The following is a 26,320-nucleotide window of genomic DNA, read 5'->3' on the forward strand; positions in this document are numbered from 1 at the left end:
GGCTGAAGGCTGGTATTCTCAAGATGGGGAGCCCGACGTTATGGGGCGTCCCCCAGCCTAACAATATCAGCCAGCAGCCGCCTGGAATTGCCGCATCCACTAGATGCTACAGTCCCGGGACTCTACCCGGCTCATCCTGAATTGCCCTGGTGCAGTGGCAATCGAGGTAATAAGTAGTTAATAGCAGCAGCCCATAGCTGCCACTAAGTCCTAGGTTAATCATGGCAGGCGTCTATGAGACACCCACAATGATTAACCTGTAAGTGAAAGTAAATAACCCATACACCTGAAAAAATACTTTATTTGGAATAAAAGATAAAAAAACACCCTCTTTCACCACTTGATTAATCCCCAAATACCCCTCCAGGTCCGGCGTAATCCACACGAGGTCCGGCGACGCATCCAGCTCTGCTACATGAAGCTGACAGGAGTGGCCGTAGAACACTGCCGCTCTCTGTCAGCTCCAGGCAGCAACTGAAGTGAGTCGCGCTGTCAGCGGGCACGTCGCTGAGGTAATGTGTGCGGTGATGATGAGTGTGGTAGGGCCGGTGTATGTGCGGTGATGATGGGTGCGGTAGTGCTGGGGTGTGTGCGGTGATGATGAGTGCGGTAGTGCCTGGGTGTGTACGGTGATGATGATGAGTGCGATAGTGCCGGGGTGTGTGCGGTGATGGATTGTGACGGATGCCGTTCAACGCAAGTGGGAAAGTAGCCTTAATAAGATTGGTGCCTCTTACTCCAGCTCTTCTTCTGTTCTGTTTTTGGCAGTTTAATAAGTTCCCCCCACACTCACATACACACCCCTGTTGCATTTTTGATATTTTTGTTACATTATTTATCACATTCACAGTATTTTACACTTCTTTTTTCTATCAGAATCATTATAATGCGAACTCAGACTTGTTGAAAAGTGACGACTCTCACGCGGATTCTGCAAAAATTCAAGAATTACGAAGAAAGATCATCGAAAAAGACCTGATAATCCAGTCACTGGAAGCACAAATATCACAACTGGTAGAGACTGAGCCACCAAAACAGGTAAGGAAGGTCGCCCCATGACTTATAAGAACGCGATTAATGGAGGAATCACTGATGTTACATCAGCTAATTAATTGGATCATGACGTATCCCATCAATCACAGCGGATGAAGTCACCTAGTGGAAATAAATCAGGAAGACATCACCTGTAACAGAGTAATACTTTATTAGTATTTATGGCATGGTTGATGTGAACTCACTAATATGATGTGTTATTTCTTCTGACTGCTACAAAATACGGAAATGTGTCCTCTTATATGTGGGAGGTAATAAGAGTTACAGTTAAAACCAGAAGTTTCCATACACTATCTAATGTCACATCTGCAGGTTTTTCCCTCCACTCTCTATAAAGACACATCTTCATGTTTTTCTCACTGTCCAACATGAAATCAGAATAAATCTTTCCCATTTTAGGTCAATTAGGAACCAAAATTATTTATATTTGCCAAATGCCAGAATAATGAGAGAGAGAGAATGGTTTAAGACATTTTAATTACTTTCTGCAAAGTCAAAAGTTTACATACACTAAGAGTACCATGCCTTTAAAGGGAACCTGTCACCGTATTTTTGGCCTACAGTCATATGAAAAAGTTTGGGCACCCCTATTAATGTTAACCTTGTTTCTTTATAACAATTTGAGTTTTTGCAGCAGCTATTTCAGTTTCATATATCTAATAACTGATGGACTGAGTAATATTTCTGGACTGAAATGAGGTTTATTGTACTAACAGAAAATGTGCAATCCGCATTTAAACAAAATTTGACCGGTGCAAAAGTATGGGCACCTTAACATAAAAGTGACATTAATATTTTGTAGATCATCCTTTTGCAAAAATAACAGCCTCTAGTCGCTTCCTCTAGCTTTTAATGAGTTCCTGGATGAAGGTATATTTGCCCATTCCTGTTTACAAAACAATTCCAGTTCAGTTAAGTTTGATGGTCGCCGAGCATGGACAGCCGCTTCAAATCATCCCACAGCTGTTCAATGATATTCAGGTCTGGGGACTGGGATGTCCATTCCAGAACATTGTAATTGTTCCTCTGCATGAATGCCTGAGTAGATTTGGAGCGATGTTTTGGATCATTGTCTTGCTGAAATATCCATCCCCTGCGTAACTTCAACTTCGTCACTTGTTCTTGTACATTATTGTCAAGAATCTGTTGATACTGAGTTGAATCCATGCAACCCTCAACTTTAACAAGATTCCCGGTGCCGGCATTGGCCACACAGCCCCAAAGCATGATGGAACCTCCACCAAATTTTACTGTGGGTAGCAAGTGCTTTTCTTGGAATGCCGTGTTTTTTTGCCTCCATGCATAACGCCTTTTTGTATGACCAAACAACTCAATCTTTGTTTCATCAGTCCACAGGACCTTCTTCCAAAATGTAACTGGCTTGTCCAAATGTGCTTTTGCATACCTCAGGCGACTCTGTTTGTGGCGTGCTTGCAGAAACGGCTTCTTTCGCATCAGTCTCCCATACAGCTTCTCCTTGTGCAACATGCGCTGTATTGTTGACCGATGCACAGTGACACCATCTGCAGCAAGATGATGCTGCAGGTCTTTGGAGGTGGTCTGTGGATTGTCCTTATTGTACAAAAAGGACCTGGCTCGACCACTACCGTCAGTAGGTGCTCTGGAGAAAAAATAACAATACAATAGCAAATATACTCCGGCACACTGAAAGAATTATATGAGAGAAGTCCAAAAATGGTGCTCAAAAATTCATTTTTATTATTTTGTATTCTTATATAGTGTTCACCGTCCAACGTTTCAACCCGAAGGTTTTCTTCAGGGACTATGTCAAATTAGAGTAAACATTTTTCTGAATAGGTTTTCAGAGGAGCACCCAGGTGTATCAGGTAGATACGGAGATTCTTAAGTCAGAATTACGCTGTTGTTTACAAGGACCATGTATTAAGGACCATGTATTAAGGACCATGCTTATATGAGGATGTAACCTCCCTGACAGGCTGTGCGATTAACATGAACAGTGAGCTGGCCAAAGGCTCTTGATAGTGAGGGAACCACAGGTGGAGCGTCAGGTCTTGACGCTCCACCTGAGGTTACATCCTCATATAAGCATGGTCCTTAATACATGACCCTGAGCTTACTTCATATCTATATTTCATGACGTTTTGACATAAATATCACCTTGAGCCAATTGTATGACCCTTGGGCATTTACCCTGAACATTAACGGTGACTGCCGTATTGTATGAAACATTCAAGTTATTTGGGACCACCTTTATGCAACATAAGCACGGACCCACTAAGACTCCCCCTTGGTGAATAAGATAATATTGTAGATCTTAGGCCCACCGATCTACATACACAAGACGGACTTGGTCCTTTTTTTTCTCCATATCCTACCACTTTGCTTGATGACTTGACATCTTGTAAACAACAGCGTAATTCTGACTTAAGAATCTCCGTATCTACCTGATACACCTGGGTGCTCCTCTGAAAACCTATTCAGAAAAATGTTTACTCTAATTTGACATAGTCCCTGAAGAAAACCTTCGGGTTGAAACGTTGGACGGTGAACACTATATAAGAATACAAAATAATAAAAATGAATTTTTGAGCACCATTTTTGGACTTCTCTCATATAATTCTTTCAGTGTGCCGGAGTATATTTGCTATTGTGGATTGTCCTTGACTGTTCTCACCATTCTTCTTCTCTGCCTTTCTGATATTTTTCTTGGCCTGCCACTTCTGGGCTTAACAAGAACTGTACCTGTGTTCTTCCATTTCCTTACTATGTTCCTCACAGTGGAAACTGACAGTTTAAATCTCTGAGACAACTTTTTGTATCCTTCTCCTGAACAACTATGTTGAATAATCTTTGTTTTCAGATCATTTGAGAGTTGTTTTGAGGAGCCCATGATGCCACTCTTCATAGGAGATTCAAATAGGAGAACAACTTGCAAGTGGCCACCTTAAATACCTTTTCTCATGATTGGATACACCTGCCTATGAAGTTCAAAGCTCAGTGAGGTTACAAAACCAATTTAGTGCTTCAGTAAGTCAGTAAAATGTAGTTAGGAATTTTAAAATGTAAAATGTAGTTAGGCCCATACTTTTGCACCGGTCAAATTTTGTTTAAAGGGAACCTGTCAGCAGAAATTTTGCACTAAACATAAAAGATTCCCCCTCTGCAGCTCCTGGGCTGCATTCCAGCAAGGTTCGTGTTATTATTGTGCCCCCTTTTAGACCAAAATAAAGACTTTATAAAGTGGTACCTTTTTGTATGCAGATACTGTAAATGGTACACGGGGGCGGGCTGTCTGGTGTCCGTTATTCTGCATCCTGCCGCTTTAGGCCATCCCCCATCGCTCATTTCCATAGCTGTGGACGCCGCCCAGTGCTCCAGAGGTCCCCGTGCATGCCAAGTGCCTATCTCTCGTGGATGAGCACTGTGCCCAGTGTCACCGCTGGTGATGTGTGTGCTGGCTTTAGATTATGGGCGGCACTTTGATTTTCATTACCAAGTAACCGCCCATAATTGCGTGACCTCGCTTTCCCCCTCTGCCTCCTTCGTTCTGCGCAAGCGCGGGCCTGCTGACCCCACGTTACCTCTTTCCCATCTTGCCCTGAGGCAGGAAATAGATGGGAGGAGCGCGGAACAGGACAATCCTGCGTCTAATCCTGATCGGTGGTGTCCTGCTCCGCGCTCCTCCCATCTATCTATTTCCCAGCTATGGAAATGAGCGATGGGGGACGGCCTAAAGCGGCAGGAGGCAGAATAACGGACACCAGACAGCCCGCCCCCGTGTACCATTTACAGTATCTGCATACAAAAAGGTACCACTTTATAAAGTCTTTATTTTGGTCAGAAAGGGGGCACAATAATAACACGAACCTTGCTGGAATGCAGCCCAGGAGCTGCAGAGGGGGAATTTTTTATGTTTAGTGCAAAATTTCTGCTGACAGGTTCCCTTTAAATGTGGATTGCACATTTTCTGTTACCGTGTTTCCCCGAAAGTAGGACCCCCCCGAAAGTAAGGCAGGGTGGGGGTTTCGTGGGGGTCCGCCAATGTAGGGCACCCCCCGATTGTAAGGCAGGGTAGCGGGGGGCCCGGGAATGTAAGGCCGCCGATGGGTGGTGGTCGCGGCGTAATGTAATGTAAGGCCGCATATCTCACCGGCCTGCGGCGCGTCCCGGGTCACCGCTCTTCCTGCTCGCAGCTGATTGGCCGATCAGCCTGTAAGTCACAGGCTCCCTGCTGGCCATCAGCTCGAGCTGTGATTGGCCAGTCAGCCGGCTCGCAGCTGATTGGCCGAATCAGCCGCGACGTCACCGCCTGCAGGCGCTCGCTCCGATTGGTCCAGCGTCCCCGGCAGCAGATACGTCAGCCCGGCACCGCAGAGGAGATCGAAGGAAAGTAACGGTAAGTTCCGAAACTCTGTGTGTGTGTGTGTGTGTGTGTGTGTGTGTGTACGGTATGTGTACGGTATGTGTATGGGTGCCGTATGGGGCTGTATGTGTCAGTGTGTGTGTGTGTGTGTGTGTGTGTGTGTGTGTGTACACGGTACCGGTACGATATGTGTGTGGGTGCCGTGTGGGGCTGTACCGGTACCGTATGTGTCAGTGTGTGTGGTGGCAGAGTGGGGGGCAGAACCACTGTATGGGGAGGCTGCAGGGGGGAGGATGGGGTGGATGCTGGATTATGAAACAATGGGGAGGCTGCAGGGGGGAGGATGGTGTGGTTGTCATTTTTTTCCAATGTAAGGCCTCCCCCGAAAGTAAGGCAGGGTGGGACTTTTGGGGGTAAAATTAATGTAAGACAGGGCCTTACTTTCGGGGAAACACGGGTAGTACAATAAACCTCATTTCTATCCAGAAATATTAGGTAGTACAATAAACCTCATTTCTATCCAGAAATATTACTCAGTCCATCAGTTATTAGATATATGATTCTGAAATAGCTGTTGCAAAAACCCAAATTGTTATAAAGAAAAAAAGTTAACATTAATAGGGGTGCCCAAACTTTTTCATATGACTGTATAAGCTGCGGCCACCACCAGTGGGCTCTTGTATACAGTAATCTAACATGCTGTATATAAGAGCCCAGGCCGCTGTGTAGAATGTAAAACTTTATAATACTCACCTAATGGTCGCGCTGCGGTAGAGTTGGGTCATATGGGCATGTCCGGTGCCTCCTCTTTCGGCCATCTTCATCCTTCTTCTGAAGCCTGTGTGCATGACGCATTCTACGTCATACACACTCGCCAGTCCCGCGTAGGACCTCAATGCCGGCGCGTGTGGATGACATAGGACGCGTCATGCACCTCGACTACAGAAGAAGGAGGACGAAGATGGCCAAAAGAGGAGGCGCCGGCACCGGACAACGGAGATGCCCATCTGACTCAACTGCACCGCAGCGACAGTTTAAGTAAGTATTCTAAAGTGCTTTTTACATCCTACACAGCGGCCTGGGCTCTTATATACAGCATGTTAAAATGCTGTATATAAGAGCCTAGTAGTGGTGCTAGAACTTCCCTTCCATCATTTTCCAGCATGCATTGCTCCTGACATTGTGCAATGGTTTGCTAGCCCTGAGCTGAAAATCCTTCTCTCTGTTATGCCTATATAAAGTCTGACAGACAGGACAGCAGGAGCAGGGCGGCGAGCAGGAGCAGGGCGGCGAGCAGGAGAGCAGGAGCAGGAGCGGAGAGCAGGAGCGGAGAGCAGGAGCAGGGCGGAGAGCAGGAGGAGAGCAGTGGGGGAGAACAGGAGCGGAGAGCAGGAGCAGGGAGGAGAGCAGTGCGGAGAACAGGAGCAGGGCGGAGAGCAGTGCGCGGAGAGCAGGAGCAAGGCGGAGAGCAGGAGCAAGGCGGAGAGCAGGAGCAGAGAGGAGAGCAGTGCGGAGATCAGGACCAGGGCGGAGAGCAGAGTGGAGAGCAGGAGCAGAGTGGAGAGCAGGAGCAGAGTGGAGAGACACATTGCAGCCCCAATTTTTTGTAGAGAAAAAGCACCCCCCAACCCTTCTGTATGATATCTAAGCTGCTAGGGACATATTACACTTGATAGCAGACAGTGGACAGCAAGTTACTTACTGTAGATGGGAGACGCCTAGGTGCCGATGCTCTAAAGTGTTTTGGTTTATTTTTGAGGCCGAAAAACCGGTGACAGGTTCCCTTTAAACAAGATGGGACAGCCCATATGATGATTTCATGTCTTTGGACCTACAGAAAACCATGGTCTTGCAGCTCTCATCCCCCACAACAAGTTAAAACTGCTTTTGGTGCACATACCTGTCTAATATGTACAGGACCTGCCCTGATGCTCTACTCTAACTTTGCATCCACTCTTTTTGAGTTGGTTGCTTTTCTTAAAGGGCTTTTGCTATGTACTGTCATATGTGCTGTGTCCATTATAGGTGCTAGAACTTCCCTTCCATCATTTTCCAGCATGCATTGCTCCTGACATTGTGCAATGGTTTGCTAGCCCTGAGCTGAAAATCCTCCTCTCAATTATGCCTATATGAAGTCTGACAGACAGGACAGCATGAGCAGAGCGGCGAGCAGGAGCAGGGCGGCGAGCAGGAGCAGGGCGGCGAGCAGGAGCAGGGCGGCGAGCAGGAGCAGAGTGGCGAGCAAGAGCAGGGCGGTGAGCAGGGTGGTGAGTAGGAGCAGTGCGGCAAGCAGGAGGAGGGTGGTGAGCAGGAGCAGGGTGGTGAGCAGGGTGGTGAGTAGGAGCAGGGCGAAGATGAAAAATGTGATTTCCAGATTGGCGTTATTTATTAAATAAGATCAAGTTTTTTAAAGGGTGTCCTAAAATTTTGAAGTTATCTCCAAATGAAAGATTAGGGGATAACTTTCCAATTGCTGGGAATCCAACCAGCATGGGCCCGCACTTATATTAAATTCAGAGCCCTGGCTCAATGGAGCAGCGGCCGACCATGCGCTCTGCCGTTCCGTTCATTCTCAGTGGGAGTGCCGGAGATTTCCGAGTGCAGCGCTCGGCTGATCTTCATCTCTCCCTTTACAATAAATGGAGTAGCAGTGCGCATGATCGGATAACTTTCAAACTTGAGGACTCCCCTTTAAGTACGGAGGCCATTTAATTGCACCAACTGTATTACAGACAAGGGAATGGAGTATCAAATAAGATCACTTATCGTGCTCCTTCTGCATTTTCACACTCCATTTTTTGCTTTTTACCCCCTTGATTTCAAAAAGCAACTTCGAATAAATATAAGCATGAAAGTCCCCATCACCGTGTAACCTCTATTATTCCCTGAGGGGAATAACACATACAATCTGGTGATTATTTCAAAGAATAAGACCTCCTATAAGTATAATGGTGGAAGCGATCTTCATGCATCTTAGGGTATGTGCGCACTAGGCGTTTTTTTCACGTTGCCTTTTTATGTGCGTTTTTGTCTCAAAAAACGCACCCGCGGCTAAAAAAACGCGGCAAAAACGCACGCGTTTTTGCCGCGATTTGGTGCGTTTTTTGCTGCGTTTTTGCTCACTGCGTTTTTAATCAGTGCACAATGCCATTAAAGATTGTTGATGAAAAAAAAAAAAAAAAAAAGGTCTGATGTCATTTCCTTCTTCAAAATGTTCATTGTATGCAGGAGAGCAGACAGCTGCAGAACTAGTGTATGCAGGAGAGCAGACAGCAGCTGCAGAACTACAAGGCTCAGCATCCTCCATTCACTAGTGTATGCAGTTTTTTGCCCAAAAAGAAAAAAAAAATGACATGGGCTTCGCCATATTTTTGTATGCTAGCCGGGTACACCAGGCAGGTACGGGCTGCCCCCAACCCCCAGCTGCCTATTTGTACCCGGCTGGGAACCAAAAATATAGAGAAGCCCTTTTTTTTTTAATTATTTCATGAATTTCATGAAATAATTAAAAAAAAAAAGTGACGTGGGCTTCGCCTAATTTTTGAGTCCAGCCGGGTACAACTAGGCAGCTGGGGATTGGAATCCGCAGTGCAGGGTGCCCAAGATCTCTGGGAACCCCCACTGCGAATTGCAGTCCGCAGCCACCCCAGAAAATGGCGCTTTCATAGAAGCGCCATCTTCTGGCGCTGTATCCAACTCTTCTAGCTGCCCTGATGCCGGGTGGCTAGCTAGGTAATAATGGAGTTAGGGCTAGCTGTATATTATCAGCTAGCCCTAAGCCCGAAATTCATGGTGTCAAGCCAATATTAGACATGGCCACCATGAATTTCTAGTAATGATAAAAAAAAAAAAAAACAACACACAGAAATTTTTTTTTATTAGAAATAAAACACAACACAATTAGTGACTCCATCTTTATTGAAATAAACCCCCCTCCGCAGTAATCCTGGGTCAGGGTCCCGCGCCGTCCAATCTGGATCCAATATCATCTGATGGATTTGCTGGAAGGCAAAGCGATCAGATGATGTGTCAGGATCAAGTGCCTGAATCACATCACACATCAGCTGATTGTATAAAAGCCGGTTATACAATCAGCTGATGCATCAGTGCAAAAAAAAAAATAAAAAAAAAAATACATACTCACTTATGTGCTGATTACCGGCAGCTCTTGCAGCGATCGGATGAGAGTCTGATCCTGTCCCATCGCTGCCGGAGCTGCCGGTAATCAGCTGATGAAGTCCCCTGACGGCAGGATCAGCTGATAGCCGGCCGGGCGACACCGCGAGAATTACGATCAGCTGATGCGTCAGGTGACTGCATCAGGTGATCCACCGCCAGGTCCTGCAAGCAAGGTCCTGCCCCGGGGAGACTGCACACAGCCGGAGCAGCGGGACCGGGACAGGAGCAGACATGGCACCGGGACCCTGCAGACGCAGACAGGTGAGTATATATGACATTTTTTTTTTCTACTGTTCACTTTTGTTTTCGCCGCTGCCTCCACTTCCCGCCCAGACATGGCGCCGCACGGAGCTGACATGCACAGGACGGGAGGTGGACGCAGCGGTGACGGTACCGGGAGGATTCATGCTTCTGTGTTTACCAACAGAAGGAATCCTCTTCCTGTACACGTCACTGTAGTACCCACCCCTTGCGTTTATAGCTGCGTTTTTAGTCATAGAAACGCAGCTATATTTGCAATGTGCCTTTTTCATTGCGTTTTTGAACATCTCATTGAACTCAATGGGTGAAAAACGCAGTGAAAAACGCAGAAATAATTGACATGCTGCGTTTTTGTGGTCACCACAAAAACGCAGCTAAAAAAAAACGCTGTGTGCAGACAGCACTTCTGAAAACCCATTGACATTGCTGGGGAAGCAATGTCACTGCGTTTTCAGCACAAAAACGCGGTTAAAAACGCGGCAAAAACGCCTAGTGCGCACAAGGCCTTCTACACCCGCTTCTTGTGCAGGTTACATCATGTGATGCTTTATAATAGTCATTTCCTATACAATAGCTCCCTCTAGTGGCAGACTTCAGAATACACCTTTTCATACAGTTTGCAGCTCTGCAATGTGCAGGTCATTTAATACATTTATACCACAGATCAGATGACTGGTTACAAAAATCAAATGACCATGTTTGCAGGTTTGAACTTGCAATTTTTGGAAACTTCATGAAGCACCAAGAGGCTTTATATTGCTGATAATTTCATTTTAAGCAGATATTAGCATTGAAAATGAAATATAATTTTCTGATCTTTTCCTGCATTATAGGGCTAAGTGCTGAAAGACTAAAACCAAAAATAAAGACTGAAGTAAAGACTGAAGTAAAAAAATCAGTCCCATGCCTTATTCTGTAAAGTTAGAAAATTTCTATTGTATAGTTTTGTATGGTAGCATATTATTTTACAGTATATAATATAGTATGCCCTATTTGTACTAGTTCAATGTGGCTCTGGATGTGTTTTGTTTGGCTCCCAAAAATTTTTGTGTGGCTCTTGGTGACATCTTTGTGGCTGGGAATGAGCATTGTGTGGTTGCCAGTGAGTTTAGTGGTGCTCCCGCTAAGTGGCTCCCCATGGGATCTTTGTGGCTGTGAAATGAGTGTTGTGTCGCTCCTGATAAGGTCTGAGTGCCTTCCAATGAGATCCTAGTGGCCTTCAATAAGATATGAGTGGCGCTTGAGGAGATCTGAGTGGCCCTTGATGGGATCTTAGTGGCCTCCGATGAGATCTTTATGGCTGTGAATGAGTGTTGTGTCACTCCCGATGATATCTGAGTGGCCCCTGCTGAGATCTGAGTGGCCTCCAAGGAGATCTGAGTGGCGCGATAGGAGATCTGAGTGGCCTCTGATGGGATCTGAGTGTCCCCCAATGGGATTTAAGTGGCCTCCGATGAGCTCTTAGTGGCGCCCAAGGAGATCTGAGTGCCCCCTAATGGAAGCTGAGTGGCCCCGAAGAGATCTGAGTGGTTGTGAATGAGTGCTGTGACACTTCCGATGAGATCCGAGTGGCGCGCAATGAGATCTGAGTGTCCCCTGATGAGATCTGAGTGGCCCTCATGAGATCTGAGTGTCCCCTGATGAGATCTGAGTGGCCCTCATGAGATCTGAGTGACCCCTGATGAAATCTGAGTGGAGCCCAATGAGATCTCTGTGCCCCGATGGTACCCAAGTAATCCCCCCCCTCCCCGATGAGCTTTGAGTGACCCCCCTCATGAGATCCGAGTGGTCCCGATTAGTTGTCTGGCCCAGTATGGTTTCAGCACCGATCTTTCTTGTCAGTAATACTTTATAAAGAACCTAGAGATTTCCACATTGACACTAATGCACAATTTCAGTTTCTAATGACTTTAATGGAAGAAAATTGACATGAACCCATTGTTGCACGAAAAGCTCCTCCACCTGCACCATCATACAGCATTATAAACCTGTCCATGAGATAACAATACAGGGCTGTATACAGCTGTGTGCATGACGCCTTACACATGCGGAGCTGAGAGGACGATGGGCTCTATCTCAGTATACGAATGCCGTTCTGAATCTGGGGAAAGCTGGGTTACTGTAAAATTAACACTGTTATCCTTGGCACCTCCAGTAGAAGAAACACATCCCACCGGCATACAGCCGATATGTTGTCTATAGGGCCACTCCAAACATAAGCCCCCACCCCAGCTCTGCACAGCCCAGGGAATCTATGGAATACAAAGTGTTAATATAAAGTAGGGACATCTATATTATGGATACAGCTTCATCTTCATCCATTTGATATAAAACCTTCATCGAGGGCTTTATTTCTCTATGGAGATCACATAACATTAGATGATGGGACTGATACCGGCATCAGATTATTCTGCACACAGCCTCGTCCCCGCTGCTCACAATCTAATCCGGACCGCCGCTCCTCTTAACCTTATTGGCTTCAGTAAGTCAGAATCCAGCGCTGTGGACAGATGGCTCAGAGAATACGATAACAAACCCCGAAAATTAAAGTGTAACAGATGACCGTAGCCACGGCCGACCGGCTCTTTGTTCATCTTGCTAATGAGCATCTTCATAAAGGCAGGAGACTGAATAGTTAATTACATGCTATTCCCTGCTATGACAGGTGATGGCGCAAGAGCAGCATTAACCAGTACTCGGGGACTGTCCTCAGACTAAATAACAGATTTTTCTCCTACAGTGGTACTCCAACTTGAGAATACAGTGCCTTGCGAAAGTATTTGTCCCCTTTAATTTTTCAACCTTTTCCCACATTTCAGGCTTCAAACAAAGATAAAAATGTTAATGCTATCGTGAAGAATCAACAACAAGTGGGACACAATTGTGAAGTTGAACAAAATGTATTGCTTATTTTAAACTTTTTTTTTAAAAAAAGAAATAACTGAAAATTGGGGCGTGCAATATTATTCATCCCCTTTACTTTCAGTGCAGCAAACTCACTCCAGATGTTCATTGAGTATCTCTGAATGATCCAATGTTGTCCTAAATGACTGATGATGATAAATATAATCCACCTGTGTGTAATCAAGTCTCCGTATAAATGCACCTGCTCTGTGATAGTCTCAGTGTTCTGTTTAAAGCACAGAGAGCAATATGAAGACCAAGGAACACAACAGGCAGGTCCATGATACTGTTGTGGAGAAGTTTAAAGCCGGATTTGGTTACAAAAAGATTTCCACAACTTTACACATCCCAAGAAGCACTGTGCGAGCGATCATATTGAAATGGAAAGAGTATCATACCACTGCAAATCTACCAAGATCTGGCCGTCCCTCAAAAATTTAATCTCAAACAAGGAGAAGACTGATCAGAGATGCAGCCAAGAGGCCCATGATCACCTGAATGAACTGCAGAGATCTACAGCTGAGGTGGGAGAGTCTGTCCATAGGACAACAATCAGTCGTACACTGCACAAATCTGGCCTTTATAGAAGAGTGGCAAGGAGAAAGCCATTTCTCAAAGATATCCATAAAAAGTGTCGTTTAAAGTCTGCCACAAGCTACCTGGGAGACACACGAAAGATGTGGAAGAACGTGCTCTGGTCAGATGAAACCAAAATCGAACTTTTTGGGCACAATGCCAAACGATATGTTTGGCGTAAAAGCAACACAGCTCATCACCCTACCACACCATCCCCACTGTCAAACATGGTGGTGGCAGCATCATGGTTTAGGCCTGCTTTTCTTCAGCAGGGACAGGGAAGATGGTTAAAATTGATGGGAAGATGGATGGAGCCAAATACAGGACCGTTCTTGAAGAAAACCTGTTGGAGTCTGCAAAAGACCTGAGACTGGGACGGAGATTTGTCTTCCAACAATACAATGATCCCAAACATAAAGCAAAATCTACAATGGAATGGTTCACAAATAAACGTATCCAGGTGTTAGAATGGCCAAGTCACAGTCCAGACCTGAATCCAATCGAGAATCTGTGAAAAGAGCCGAAAACTGCTGTTCACAAACGCTCTCCATCTAACCTCACTCAGCTCCAGCTGTTTACAAAGGAAGAATGGGCGAGAATTTCAGTCTCTCGATGTGCAAAACTGATAGACACATACCCCAAGCGACTGCAGCTGTAATCGCAGCAAAAGGTGGCGCTACAAACTATTAAAGGGGCCAAATAATATTGTGCGCCCCAATTTTCAGTTATTTGTTTTTTAAAAAAGTTTAAAATAAGCGAAAAATTTCACTCAACTTCACAATTGTGTCCCTCTTGTTGATTCTTCACCAGAACATTAACATTTTTATCTTTATGTTTGAAGCCTGAAATGTGGGAAAAGGTTGAAAAATTCAAGGGAGCCGAATACTTTCACAAGGCACCGTACCTTCTGCATTCAAAACATCTTACATGCATTTTGCAGACATTAACAACAGGGGATAATTGAGAGGTTGATGGAGGGGGTGGGGGGGTACCAAATTTAAAAATGCAATACATCAGATAAAAAAATTGAAATATTTTACAACATTTTAACATGCTTTTGAATCATGTCAAGATCTTTACTTGCTTTCAATGAACGGGATTAGGATGAGACCTCGACTCACCTAATCATTATGTAGCTGAGCATTTCATTCTAAGTTCACATTTGCGGTGCTGCAACTTTAAACGGTTAGGCTAAATGCACACGGTGCGTTTTTTCGATGCAGATTCTGATGTGTTTTTTCAGAAATCTGCATGTCTATCCTAAAGGCAGCAGAGTCTATGAGATTTCCGAAGTTCTGTTTGCACGTTGCTTTTTTTTTTCCTTGCAGATTTGGCGCAGATTTTGATGCAGAATGTCAATTGTTGGTGCGTTTTTTTTCCCGCATTTTTTTAGCCCTTCCATTAACTTAATAAAAAAACGCATGGACAAAAACGAACTAAAACACATGCGTTCTTCAGTGCATTTTGCTGCCAGAAGGTGCAGAAATTTTCTGCACCAAATCTCCAGCGTGTGCACATAAATGTACAGCGCTAGGATGGCAGCGGCTCAGGAGCAGCACCCGTACTATTCTATATGGTACCAGTAATGACCAGGATTTCACAGAACTCCGATCCCGGCTCTTAATCCACTAAGATGCAGCAGTCAGTACTTAATGCAGTGGTGCTATGAAAGCTGGGGTCATTATGAACGTCCCTAGGTTGCCCCTAGATTTGCAATCTCTACCCCTGCCAGTTTTTATTACGCTGTCCTCTTTGCCTGCACTGCCCACTTTGTCCTGATTGACTGATTGCTCCAGCTTTTTCCACTATCTTCAGTTCTGATATGTTGTGCATATGATCATATGGGTGGTCTGAGGGCAGTATTCTCCCTGCCTATGGCACCATACCAAGACTATTAGCAGCTAGTAAAAATGCAGTGTTTTTGGCACACAAAAACCCAATTGTCTGTCATCAAATCCTCATGTTACCTTTTATTTTTGTTCCCCTTAAGCCCCCTTCAATCATCCTTGTAGTTTGTTACTGTTTATATGTGCCGCACCAGCAGCAGTCGAACTGCTCGGATCGGGGGTTGCTGTGGCTAGAGGATCTCCGGACCCAAGGGCTTGCGGCCACTCAAATGTAAAGGGGGTATTTACAGGGGATGAATGTTCGTGACGCCACCTGCGGGTTGCAGTAAAGGGGAGTAGCGTCACTGCCGATGGGAGTACCGGGGCAGATGGTGTGGGGCAGTCCCTCCGCAGGTAGGGAAGGCCCCGGACAGTGGGCATTTGGTAAACGGGTGACTCGGCCTTGGGAAGCAGGGTGCAGGGGTCAGATTACTCGCTGCGGTAGTCATGGTGCTTGATCAGGTGGAATAAGCAGACACTCACACAGATGGTAGACCAAAGTCTCTAGGCACACCGCGGTCTCTACGGGGGGAGCCTGTCCAGGTCCCGCTCCCACCAGTGTCACTTAGTAAATCCAGAGCCCTGCCTCCGTGCATAAATTGATTGACCGTTGTGGCCCCTCGGCTTGAAGCTTTCGGGGCCCCGGTACCCGTGTGTATTGCAGCTGTACTCTTGATAGCTGGCACTTGGGATTTCAGTGGATTGTGTAGTTTGGAGAACCCTATCCCCCGCGTTGTGCTGATGCCTCCAATCTCTGAGCTCTTGGGGAAAGTTCAGAAAGAGACTATCCTCCACAGGTGAATTATCAGGTTGCGTGAAGCTACTCCCTGATCTAGGGTCCAATACCCCGCCGTGCTCGGAACCGGTCCGGTTACTCGACTTCTAGTGCCGACCATTCCCCAGAACTAAGTCTGTTACACCCTCTCCAATACCCTGCGACCGGGTTTCCGACTCCTGTGGTCCCGGACCACCGTCTCCGACCCAATCTGTCGCCTCCCTGGGAGCTCCAACTCCCTAGCTCCTCACTCTTTGATGGCTAACTCTCGAACCACCGTGTCTCCCCTCCCACCAGTCTGCCTGACCCCTAGGTGGGCGGCCCTGCTCCAACCTGACCAACCTACTGGTGTGTCTGTACAGGTCTGGTGTGAGGTGTGGTTGGGATTTGTAGTGCAGGTTTTAGTGACACTGTTGATGGGAGCCTGGAACCATGAGGGGTAGGTCCTGCCCCTTGGGGGACAGGATGCAGTTCCCTGTGGCACCCTGATGTAGTCAGTGGTGCAACATATATCCTGAACTTCCAACCAGCTTTCCCATTGTGCCTCTAGGTTACAATTCCCACAGGCAATGCTGTATCTGTCCCACAACACACACACATACCATCAGTGCTCATTTTACCTATAAAGCACCAACTTGAGACTCCTATGTAGTCTCAAGATGGATAAATTGCTGCACACACAGTTTCTCCCTCCTAAAATTCCTCCCACTTCCCTTATGTCCTAACACTCTCCTGTCCTCAGTAAGGCAACAAGTGCCGACACCACACATGATCAGAGTGCTGCAGGGTACAAGGAGTTATATATTGTGTTCTTCTACACTACTCTCAAAAAGTTAGGGATATTTGGCTTTCGGGTGAAATTTCAGGATGATCCTAAAATGCCCTCTAGCCTCTTTCGGAGAACTTAATGTGACCTACTCTAAACGTTTGGATGCACATGTCCAACTGTTCAGTACTTTTTGCCCAACTTACTGTTCTCTAACAAGGAACTTAATGGAAAAATTCACAACAGGTCCATGAATCGCCCAATAAATTTTGGGGTTCAATACTGTGAGGTAAATCCGGAGATATGACGATAAATCATGATATTCAAGTTATGTCAGGAAGCCCTCTCCTGGTGTCACCCCCCCTTTCCTTCACACAACTTGTTTAGCAACCCATCCCATGGCCATCTCCTGTGATATGGAAATTAGGTGATGTGGGAACAAAGGACACAGGATGACTCCCTGCCGTCACCCTGTAACAAGAGTTGTATCTCATTATAAGGCTCTGGAACTAGCCAGACAGAACGACTCCAGTAAAAAATGGTTCATATCTCGCAAGCCATATTTCCGATAAATACGGCAACCATAAAAATGGTGTTTTCGCATGCGGACGATGCTGGCACACCTTTTTTATGGGAGCGGGAGCTTGGGAAATACCCCAGGCGTGATATCAGCCAATGTGGAACTAGTAGACAAGTCATGAAACCTCTCATTCTGTAGCTAAATTCATAACTGTCACAATGAGAGCATTGGCGTCCGCCTACGACGCTCCCAGGCCAAGTTATGGCCATATTCCATGTTGTGGATTTTGTCCATAACTCCAGCCAGGGGTGGAGCAGTGCTCCCTCTGAGGTCACGAAGGTAGGAGGGGACCTGGATTTGCCCAGGTTGATAACCCTACTTCGGCCATTTTCCAGTGTTCTTTCGCTGGGGGTCACGTGTAGGAAACATCTGTGGGAGTTCCTGGAAACCTGGTCTACAGCGCCCCCCCTGTGGCCAGACGCACAAGGTAACTGATTGAATTGCATACCTGTTTGTAAACCATGCTTTATCTGTAACTGTACTCTGACATATGTATATTCTGTAGATTCCCTATTGTATATATTGTAGGTTCTAGTGTGCTTTAGGCTGATTAAATTATATCATTAATCTTGGGCTGTTCTGTTATCTCGATCTTGAATCCCACGTCTGTGTGTTCGGCTAATAGTTACCGTGAAGCGGTTGGTGGCAGCGAGTTGTGCCAAGGATTATTGTGGGGAGGCCAGTGAGATTCGGGGAGATTTTATATATTCCGCCCGCGGAGGTCGGGGGAATATATACCCTACTCTCACTGGGGACCCTTCAATAATCGGCATAAGTAGTATAGCGGCCTCCTTGCTTATTGTCGGGCAATTCCATAATTGGCCTGACTATAAGAGGGGCGCTAGAGAGCGCATCACGTGCCCTGTCGGTCGGGAGGTATAAAGGAGGGGTGACCCCCCACTTGTTACCCCCCGATTGTGACGTACTGGTAGCCAGCGCGGGGGATTTCTGAGTGACCCCCCGGTGGTTCGTGACATATTGGTGGCATAGCGGTGGGATCGAGATAATAGTGTGTGTGAGTGTGAGACCCATACTCCCAGACACTAAAGACTGCCTGCAGCAGCTGTGGCTGCTGGGGTCTTCAGACCAGCTCAACACTAGAGTGTCAGAGTGCAGATACTGTAAGGTGTGTGGAGGCATCAGGTGTCAGTTCTGTGTCAGTGACCAAAAGTCTGCAAGAATGGCTGATGGCACCAGGAGCAGAGCTATGCAACTGGCCAATGCTAAGGCAGGAGCCGAAGAGAGGGAGGACGGTGCTGTGGACAGTAATGAGGAGGTTGCCCACGAGTCCTCCAGGAGCTCGACGCCAGAAAACAGCTCTGCAGAGGACATTGCACAACCTAGCAATTATGGACAAGATGAGGAGCAGCTCACCCAAGGGTCCTCAACGAGCCAGATGCCAGCCCTCCGCTCTGCAATGGACAGTGAAGCACCAGGCTCCGCAGCGGGCCGCAGATCACCACGTTCCATTCCACCGAGCCTGGGAGGCTCGGATAGCCTTCTTCAAATGGCTATGGCCCTTCTCCAGGCTGGAGACCAGAAGGGCTACAAGGAACTCCTGGCAGAGCGCAGGGCAGAGCGGCAGGCAGCGCGTGATGCTGAGGCTGCGGAGCGGCAAGCAGCGCGTGAAGAGCGCCAGGCAGAGCGTGAGGCTGCGGAGCGACAGGCAGACCGTGACTACCAGCTGCATCTAGCCAAGCTCCAGCCCTCATCAGCCACACGTGACCTTCAAGACACCAAACTTCCAAAGGTCCGTGTTGAGGACTTCCCAGTGCTGGAGAAGGATGGAGACTTGGACTCTTTCTTGACTGCTTTTGAACGGACTTGCCTGCAGCACCATCTGGACAAGGACCAGTGGGCCAAATACCTGACCCCCCGTTTAAGGGGTAAGGCCCTGGATATCCTTGGGGACTTGCCTGCTGAGGCAGATCAGGGCTACGACACCATCAAGCGGGCCCTGATCCAACAGTACAACCTCACTCCGGAGTCCTACCGCAAGAAGTTCCGGACCCTGCAGAAGGGACCAAAGGACTCCTGGGCTGACCACCGGCGGGCACTTGCCCGAGCTGCCGACCACTGGACCCAAGGCCTGCAGCTTTCCACCGGACCAGAGATCCTGGACTTGGTCATCACGGAGCAACTCTTGTGGAACTGCCCTGAGGATCTCCGCCAGTTCATCCGAGACCAGAAGCCAAAGGGGTCCACGGCTACAGCTGCCCTGGCCGATGACTACACCAACAATCGGGCTCCTGAAGCCAGGAGAGCAGCCACCAGCAGCACCTGGAGAGGGGGTAAGATGAACTCTGCGACTGCCCCACCTGCCCCTAGACTGCAGGGGGTGTCCCCCTCAACTCCCCTCTCCAGGCCCGTGGCAGAACCAAGACGGTGCCACCAGTGCAACCTACCTGGACACTTCAAGGCCATGTGCCCTCAGCGTCCCAAGGCCCCGGCTCCGTCCCCGTCCCAAGGGCCGCCCAAGGTGTATTGTGTGGGTGGGGGTGGTGGTAGGTCCCTGGACAGCTTCCAACCTGTCACCGTCGGCCGGTCTGTGACCATAGGACTGCGAGACAGCGCCTCGGAGGTGACTCTGGTGCGGCCTGAGATGGTGTCCCCCCAGGACTTGATCCCTGGAAAAACCCTCGCTGTCTCCGGGATTGGAGGCACTGACCCGGCGCTGCCTGTTGCTGACATTTATGTGGACTGGGGCGCAGGGCGAGGGGTGAGGGAGGTGGGGGTAACTGATCGGATCCCCGCAAACGTGCTACTTGGGACAGACTTGGGGCAGATAACCTCCCAGTTTGGGCCCCAACCAAGGGCTGAACCTTCAGCCAGTACTGACGTGCCTCTGGACAATGTTAATGTGTTATCTATGAATGATGTAAGGGAGGAGGGAGTGAACTCTGATATTTCTGCTTGCACAGACACCATAGACACACACTCAGCTGCAGCTGTGACAGGGGAGGGGGTCAGAGAAAGGTGTGACAATGCCTCTACAAGTAACCAGCCAGTGAGCTGGGATCTGTTGCCCTCTGCAGGGATAAGCAGAGAGCAGGGTGCTGCAGGGGGAGGACCAGTGTGTGGGGTGGGGGCTACCACAGCCAATGTGGGGTCCCCAGAGATTTCACAGCGGGGTTCTGTTGCTGCAGGAGGGGAACAGGCAGGTGAGATTGGGGCCGGTCCAGGAGCGGAAGTGCTCCCAGGTAAGATCTCGGTGCATGGTTCCCCCACAACCGGGGTGTCAGGAAGCCAGGTCGGTCTGCCTGAACCGGCGACTTGGTCAGGAACGGAGGAGGAGCAGGCACGACCCACGGTCGCAGCGGCTGTGGCCGCTGTCACCCGCAGTGGGAGTGCTGGAAGCCAAGGGGCCTCCCGGAGGTCCGATAGCTCTTCCCCTTCTGACCAAGTGGCAGCCGAGTCAGGCGGAGGCCAGGACACAGGTCCCGGGGTACTGACCGAAGATGTGACAGTCTCGTCGATTCTGGCCACATCTAGTCAGGGGTTTCAGGCAGCGTTAGAAGCTGACGACAGCCTGAAAGCTCTTAAGGAGCAGGCGGCACAGCCTCCCTCGGACTCGGACCCGGAGCGAGTGGTCTGGGACCAAGGACGGCTGTACCGGGCCACGGTCCAGCAGGGTTCACCGGAGGCGTGGCCCAGGGACCGACAGTTGGTGGTACCCTATCCGTTCCGGACGGAGTTGTTGCGGATCGCACATGAGATTCCGATGGCCGGACACCTAGGGATCGCTAAGACCAAGGCCAGGTTAAACCAGCATTTCTACTGGCCAAAAATGGGGGCCGATGTGGCTGCCTACTGCCGTTCGTGTGAAACCTGTCAGAGAGTGGGGAAGGCGGGGCCACACCCCAAAGCCCCACTAGTATCTCTGCCCATCATCGATGAGCCTTTCAGGAGGGTGGCTGTGGATCTGGTCGGCCCGCTGGCCATCCCCAGCAGCTCCGGGAAACGCTTCATACTGACGGTAGTGGACTATGCCACCCGGTACCCAGAAGCAGTGGCCTTGTCGTCCATTCGGGCTGACAAGGTGGCCACCGCATTGCTGGAGATTTTCTCCCGAGTGGGTTTTCCCCAGGAAATGCTCACTGACCGGGGGACCCAATTCATGTCCCAGCTGATGGAGGCCCTCTGTAAGCAAGTCCAGGTGCGACATCTGGTGGCCAGCCCGTACCATCCACAGACTAATGGCCTGTGCGAGCGGTTTAATGGCACCTTAAAGCAGATGCTTAAGATGTTGGTCGACTCCCATGGGCGTGACTGGGAGCGGTATCTCCCACACCTGTTATTTGCTTACCGGGAGGTTCCACAGGCCTCAACAGGATTCTCACCGTTTGAGCTCCTGTACGGGCGACGTGTGCGGGGCCCCCTGGCTCTGGTGAAAGAGGCTTGGGAAGGGGATTTGGCCACCCCTGGAGTGTCGGTTATCGAGTATGTCGTGCGCTTCCGGGACAAAATGCAGGCCTTGACGCAACTGGTACACGACAATATGGCTCAAGCCCAGGCCGATCAGAAGCGTTGGTACGACCAGAACGCTTGTGAGAGGACCTACCAAGTGGGTCAAAAGGTGTGGGTACTGGTCCCCGTACCACAGGACAAGCTTCAGGCAGCCTGGGAAGGCCCATACCTCGTGTACCAGCAGCTCAACCCTGTAACGTACCTGGTCACCCTGGACCCTGCCCGTGGAAGGCGGAAGCCCTTCCATGTGAACATGATGAAGGCACATCATGAGCGGGAGGCATGTGCACTCCCTGTGTGCAACCTGCCCGAGGAGGGAGAAGCGGAAACCCTCTTGGATATGCTAGCCCAGGTTAGGGCAGGCGGATCCATTGAGGATGTGGAGGTTGGCCACCAGCTCTTGGAGGACCAACGGTCCCAGCTGTGGGCCACCCTACACCCCTTCCGGGGGTTGTTTACCAACCAGCCCGGAAGGACTAACTTGGCTGTCCATCACGTGGACACTGGGGATCATCCCCCGATCCGGCGTTCAGCATATCGGGTCTCCCTGGAGGTGCAGCAACACATGCGCCAGGAGATTGACGAGATGCTGAAGCTGGGGGTGATCCAGGCATCCAACAGCGCTTGGGCCTCGCCTGTAGTCCTCGTCCCTAAGAAGGACAGAACCACTCGGTTCTGCGTGGACTACAGGGGGCTCAATGCTGTCACGGTCGCCGATGCGTACCCAATGCCACGCATCGATGACCTGCTCGATCAGTTGGCCGGGGCTCAGTACCTGACCATCATGGACCTGAGCCGGGGATATTGGCAGATCCCCCTGACTCGCAAGGCCAGGGAACGCTCTGCCTTTATTACCCCATTTGGACTATACGAGTCCACGGTGATGCCATTCGGGATGAGGAATGCCCCTGCCACTTTCCAGCGGATGGTCAACACCCTGCTCAAGGGACTTGAAGGGTACGCGGCCGCGTACCTGGATGACATTGCCGTCTTCAGTCCCACCTGGGAGGACCACCTAGAGCATCTAGCACAGGTGCTCAGGCGGATCCACCGGGCAGGTTTGACCATCAAGCCGGGAAAGTGTCAGCTGGCCATGAGCGAGGTCCAGTACCTCGGTCACCGGGTAGGCGGGAGAACACTGAAGCCCGAGCCTGAGAAAGTGGAGGCCATCGCATCCTGGCCCACCCCCAGGACCAAGAAGCAGGTGATGTCCTTCTTAGGGACCGCCGGGTACTATAGGAGGTTTGTTCCACGCTATAGTAGCCTGGCAAAGCCCTTGACGGACCTCACCAAGAAGAAGCTGCCCTCTGCAGTCGATTGGACAATGGACTGCGAGACAGCCTTCCGGGCTCTAAAGGACGCCCTGTCCAGCCCGCCCGTGCTACAGGCAGCCGACTTCACGCGGCCGTTTGTAGTACAGACCGACGCCAGTGACTTCGGCCTCGGTGCGGTACTCAGCCAGGTGGACTCTGCGAGCCAAGAGCACCCAGTCTTGTACCTGAGCAGGAAGCTGTTACCGAGGGAAGTGGCCTATTCCACAATGGAGAAGGAGTGCCTGGCCATAGTGTGGGCCCTGCAGCGTCTGCAACCCTATCTATACGGGCGCCACTTCATCGTGGAGACGGACCACAATCCCCTCAGCTGGTTGCACACCGTCTCTGGGACGAATGGGCGATTGTTGCGATGGAGCCTTGCGCTCCAGCAATACAACTTCACCATTCGCCACAAAAGGGGCCGTGACCACGGTAACGCAGACGGGCTGTCCCGACAAGGAGAGGTCGCGGACGGGCGCACGGGGGAACACCGGAGTGTGCTGCCCCCTAGCGCCCTCAAAAGGGGGGAGGTGTGAGGTAAATCCGGAGATATGACGATAAATCATGATATTCAAGTTATGTCAGGAAGCCCTCTCCTGGTGTCACCCCCCCTTTCCTTCACACAACTTGTTTAGCAACCCATCCCATGGCCATCTCCTGTGATATGGAAATTAGGTGATGTGGGAACAAAGGACACAGGATGACTCCCTGCCGTCACCCTGTAACAAGAGTTGTATCTCATTATAAGGCTCTGGAACTAGCCAGACAGAACGACTCCAGTAAAAAATGGTTCATATCTCGCAAGCCATATTTCCGATAAATACGGCAACCATAAAAATGGTGTTTTCGCATGCGGACGATGCTGGCACACCTTTTTTATGGGAGCGGGAGCTTGGGAAATACCCCAGGCGTGATATCAGCCAATGTGGAACTAGTAGACAAGTCATGAAACCTCTCATTCTGTAGCTAAATTCATAACTGTCACAATGAGAGCATTGGCGTCCGCCTACGACGCTCCCAGGCCAAGTTATGGCCATATTCCATGTTGTGGATTTTGTCCATAACTCCAGCCAGGGGTGGAGCAGTGCTCCCTCTGAGGTCACGAAGGTAGGAGGGGACCTGGATTTGCCCAGGTTGATAACCCTACTTCGGCCATTTTCCAGTGTTCTTTCGCTGGGGGTCACGTGTAGGAAACATCTGTGGGAATTCCTGGAAACCTGGTCTACAGCGCCCCCCCTGTGGCCAGACGCACAAGGTAACTGATTGAATTGCATACCTGTTTGTAAACCATGCTTTATCTGTAACTGTACTCTGACATATGTATATTCTGTAGATTCCCTATTGTATATATTGTAGTTTCTAGTGTGCTTTAGGCTGATTAAATTATATCATTAATCTTGGGCTGTTCTGTTATCTCGATCTTGAATCCCACGTCTGTGTGTTCGGCTAATAGTTACCGTGAAGCGGTTGGTGGCAGCGAGTTGTGCCAAGGATTATTGTGGGGAGGCCAGTGAGATTCGGGGAGATTTTATATATTCCGCCCGCGGAGGTCGGGGGAATATATACCCTACTCTCACTGGGGACCCTTCAATAATCGGCATAAGTAGTATAGCGGCCTCCTTGCTTATTGTCGGGCAATTCCATAATTGGCCTGACTATAAGAGGGGCGCTAGAGAGCGCATCACGTGCTCTGTCGGTCGGGAGGTATAAAGGAGGGGTGACCCCCCACTTGTTACCCCCCGATTGTGACGTACTGGTAGCCAGCGCGGGGGATTTCTGAGTGACCCCCCGGTGGTTCGTGACAAATACATTTTGGGGTTCAGTCCTCCTCATCATGCTGTTCACATTTTGACATCATGAGACCAAGACAATACTTAACAATTGATCAGCAGTACCACGCCATTGCGAGGCTACAAGCAGGATGTTCTCAGATGGTAGTGACCACTGAGCTTAGAGTTTCACAGAGTGTCATCAGCAGGTTGCAACAGAGATACTGAGAGACTGGAAGAGTCACAGAAAGGTATAGAAGTGGACATCATTTGACCACATCCCACACTGATGACCGTTTCATTGTGAACAATGCCCTTCAGAACCGGATGATGATTGCCACAAAACTCCAGGCACATTTAAGGAAGGTGAGAGGCCCCCAAGTGTCACGTCAGACCATTTGAAACCATTTACATCAGCATGGTCTAGATGACCTGCAAGGGTACCTGACCACACCACCAGGCACAAGGGCTATTGTTTTACTGAACAAGGGACCAGTGCTTTTCACTGATTATAGTGAATTCACACTTAGCAGAAATTATGGTCACCAACAATATTTGAAATGTCAAGGAGAGCACTATGCATCAGCTGCTGCTGTCACCACATGATCCTTGGGTGGTGGTGGTGTTAGTGAGGGCAGATGTGTCTAGCCAATACAGAACTGAGCAACACTGTGTGACTGGTACAGTGACAGCCCTTATTACTGGAATAGCATGATTAATCCAGTCATTGTGCCTCTGCATGAACAACATCGGCCTATTGTCATCTTCATGGACAACAATGCTCCAGCTCATCAAGGATGTATCGTTAGGGAACGTCTGCTGGAGACTGTAGACTTTCTCCAGACCTGAATCCCATTGAAAACCTATGGGATCTGCTGAGTTGTCGTGTAGAAGCTGTAACTCTGTACCCCAGAACCTCAAAGACCTGAGGGCCCATACTATACCTCCACTTGTGACCAGCAGGAGACGTCGGTGTCAGCTGTAATTGATGCTTAAGGCCACACGACAAGTTATTGAGGCTATACCCACCACTGTTGTTGGCTTTTGTTTCAATAAATTGTTCGAGAAGAGGAAATCACCATTGCTGTTTCTACATAAATGCCCTACTTTCATGATAAAATATCACTGTAGGGTGAAGTTTTTATATTTTACCTAAATTTAGCCTGAGAGCCAAATATCCCTAACTTTTTGTGAGTAGCGTATTATAAACTAAGGGGCACTTTGCACACTACGACATTGCAAGCCAATGCTGCGATGCCATGCGCGATAGTCCCCGCCCCCGTTGCAGCTGCGATATCATGGTGATAGCTGCCGTAGCGAACATTATCGCTACGGCAGCTTCACATGCACTCACCTGCCCTGCGACGTCGCTCTGGCCGGCGACCCGCCTCCTTATTAAGGGGGCGGGTTGTGTGGCGTCATAGCGACGCCACACGGCAAGCGGCC

At 49.0% G+C, this 26,320-nt stretch overlaps 1 protein-coding gene across 1 annotated transcript in view; it reads left to right on the forward strand.

The window, feature by feature from the left end:
* Positions 1 to 26,320, forward strand: part of C6H10orf67 (chromosome 6 C10orf67 homolog) — a 200,894-nt gene that overhangs the window by 37,999 nt on the left and 136,575 nt on the right. Inside the window, exon 5 of the mRNA XM_075316800.1 lies at positions 877 to 1,038. Coding sequence (XP_075172915.1) covers positions 877 to 1,038 — 162 coding nt within the window. The remainder of the gene's footprint in view (positions 1 to 876; positions 1,039 to 26,320) is intronic.

This window comes from Anomaloglossus baeobatrachus, chromosome 6 (assembly GCF_048569485.1).
Source record: "Anomaloglossus baeobatrachus isolate aAnoBae1 chromosome 6, aAnoBae1.hap1, whole genome shotgun sequence".
In the NCBI taxonomy this organism is placed as follows: domain Eukaryota; kingdom Metazoa; phylum Chordata; class Amphibia; order Anura; family Aromobatidae; genus Anomaloglossus; species Anomaloglossus baeobatrachus.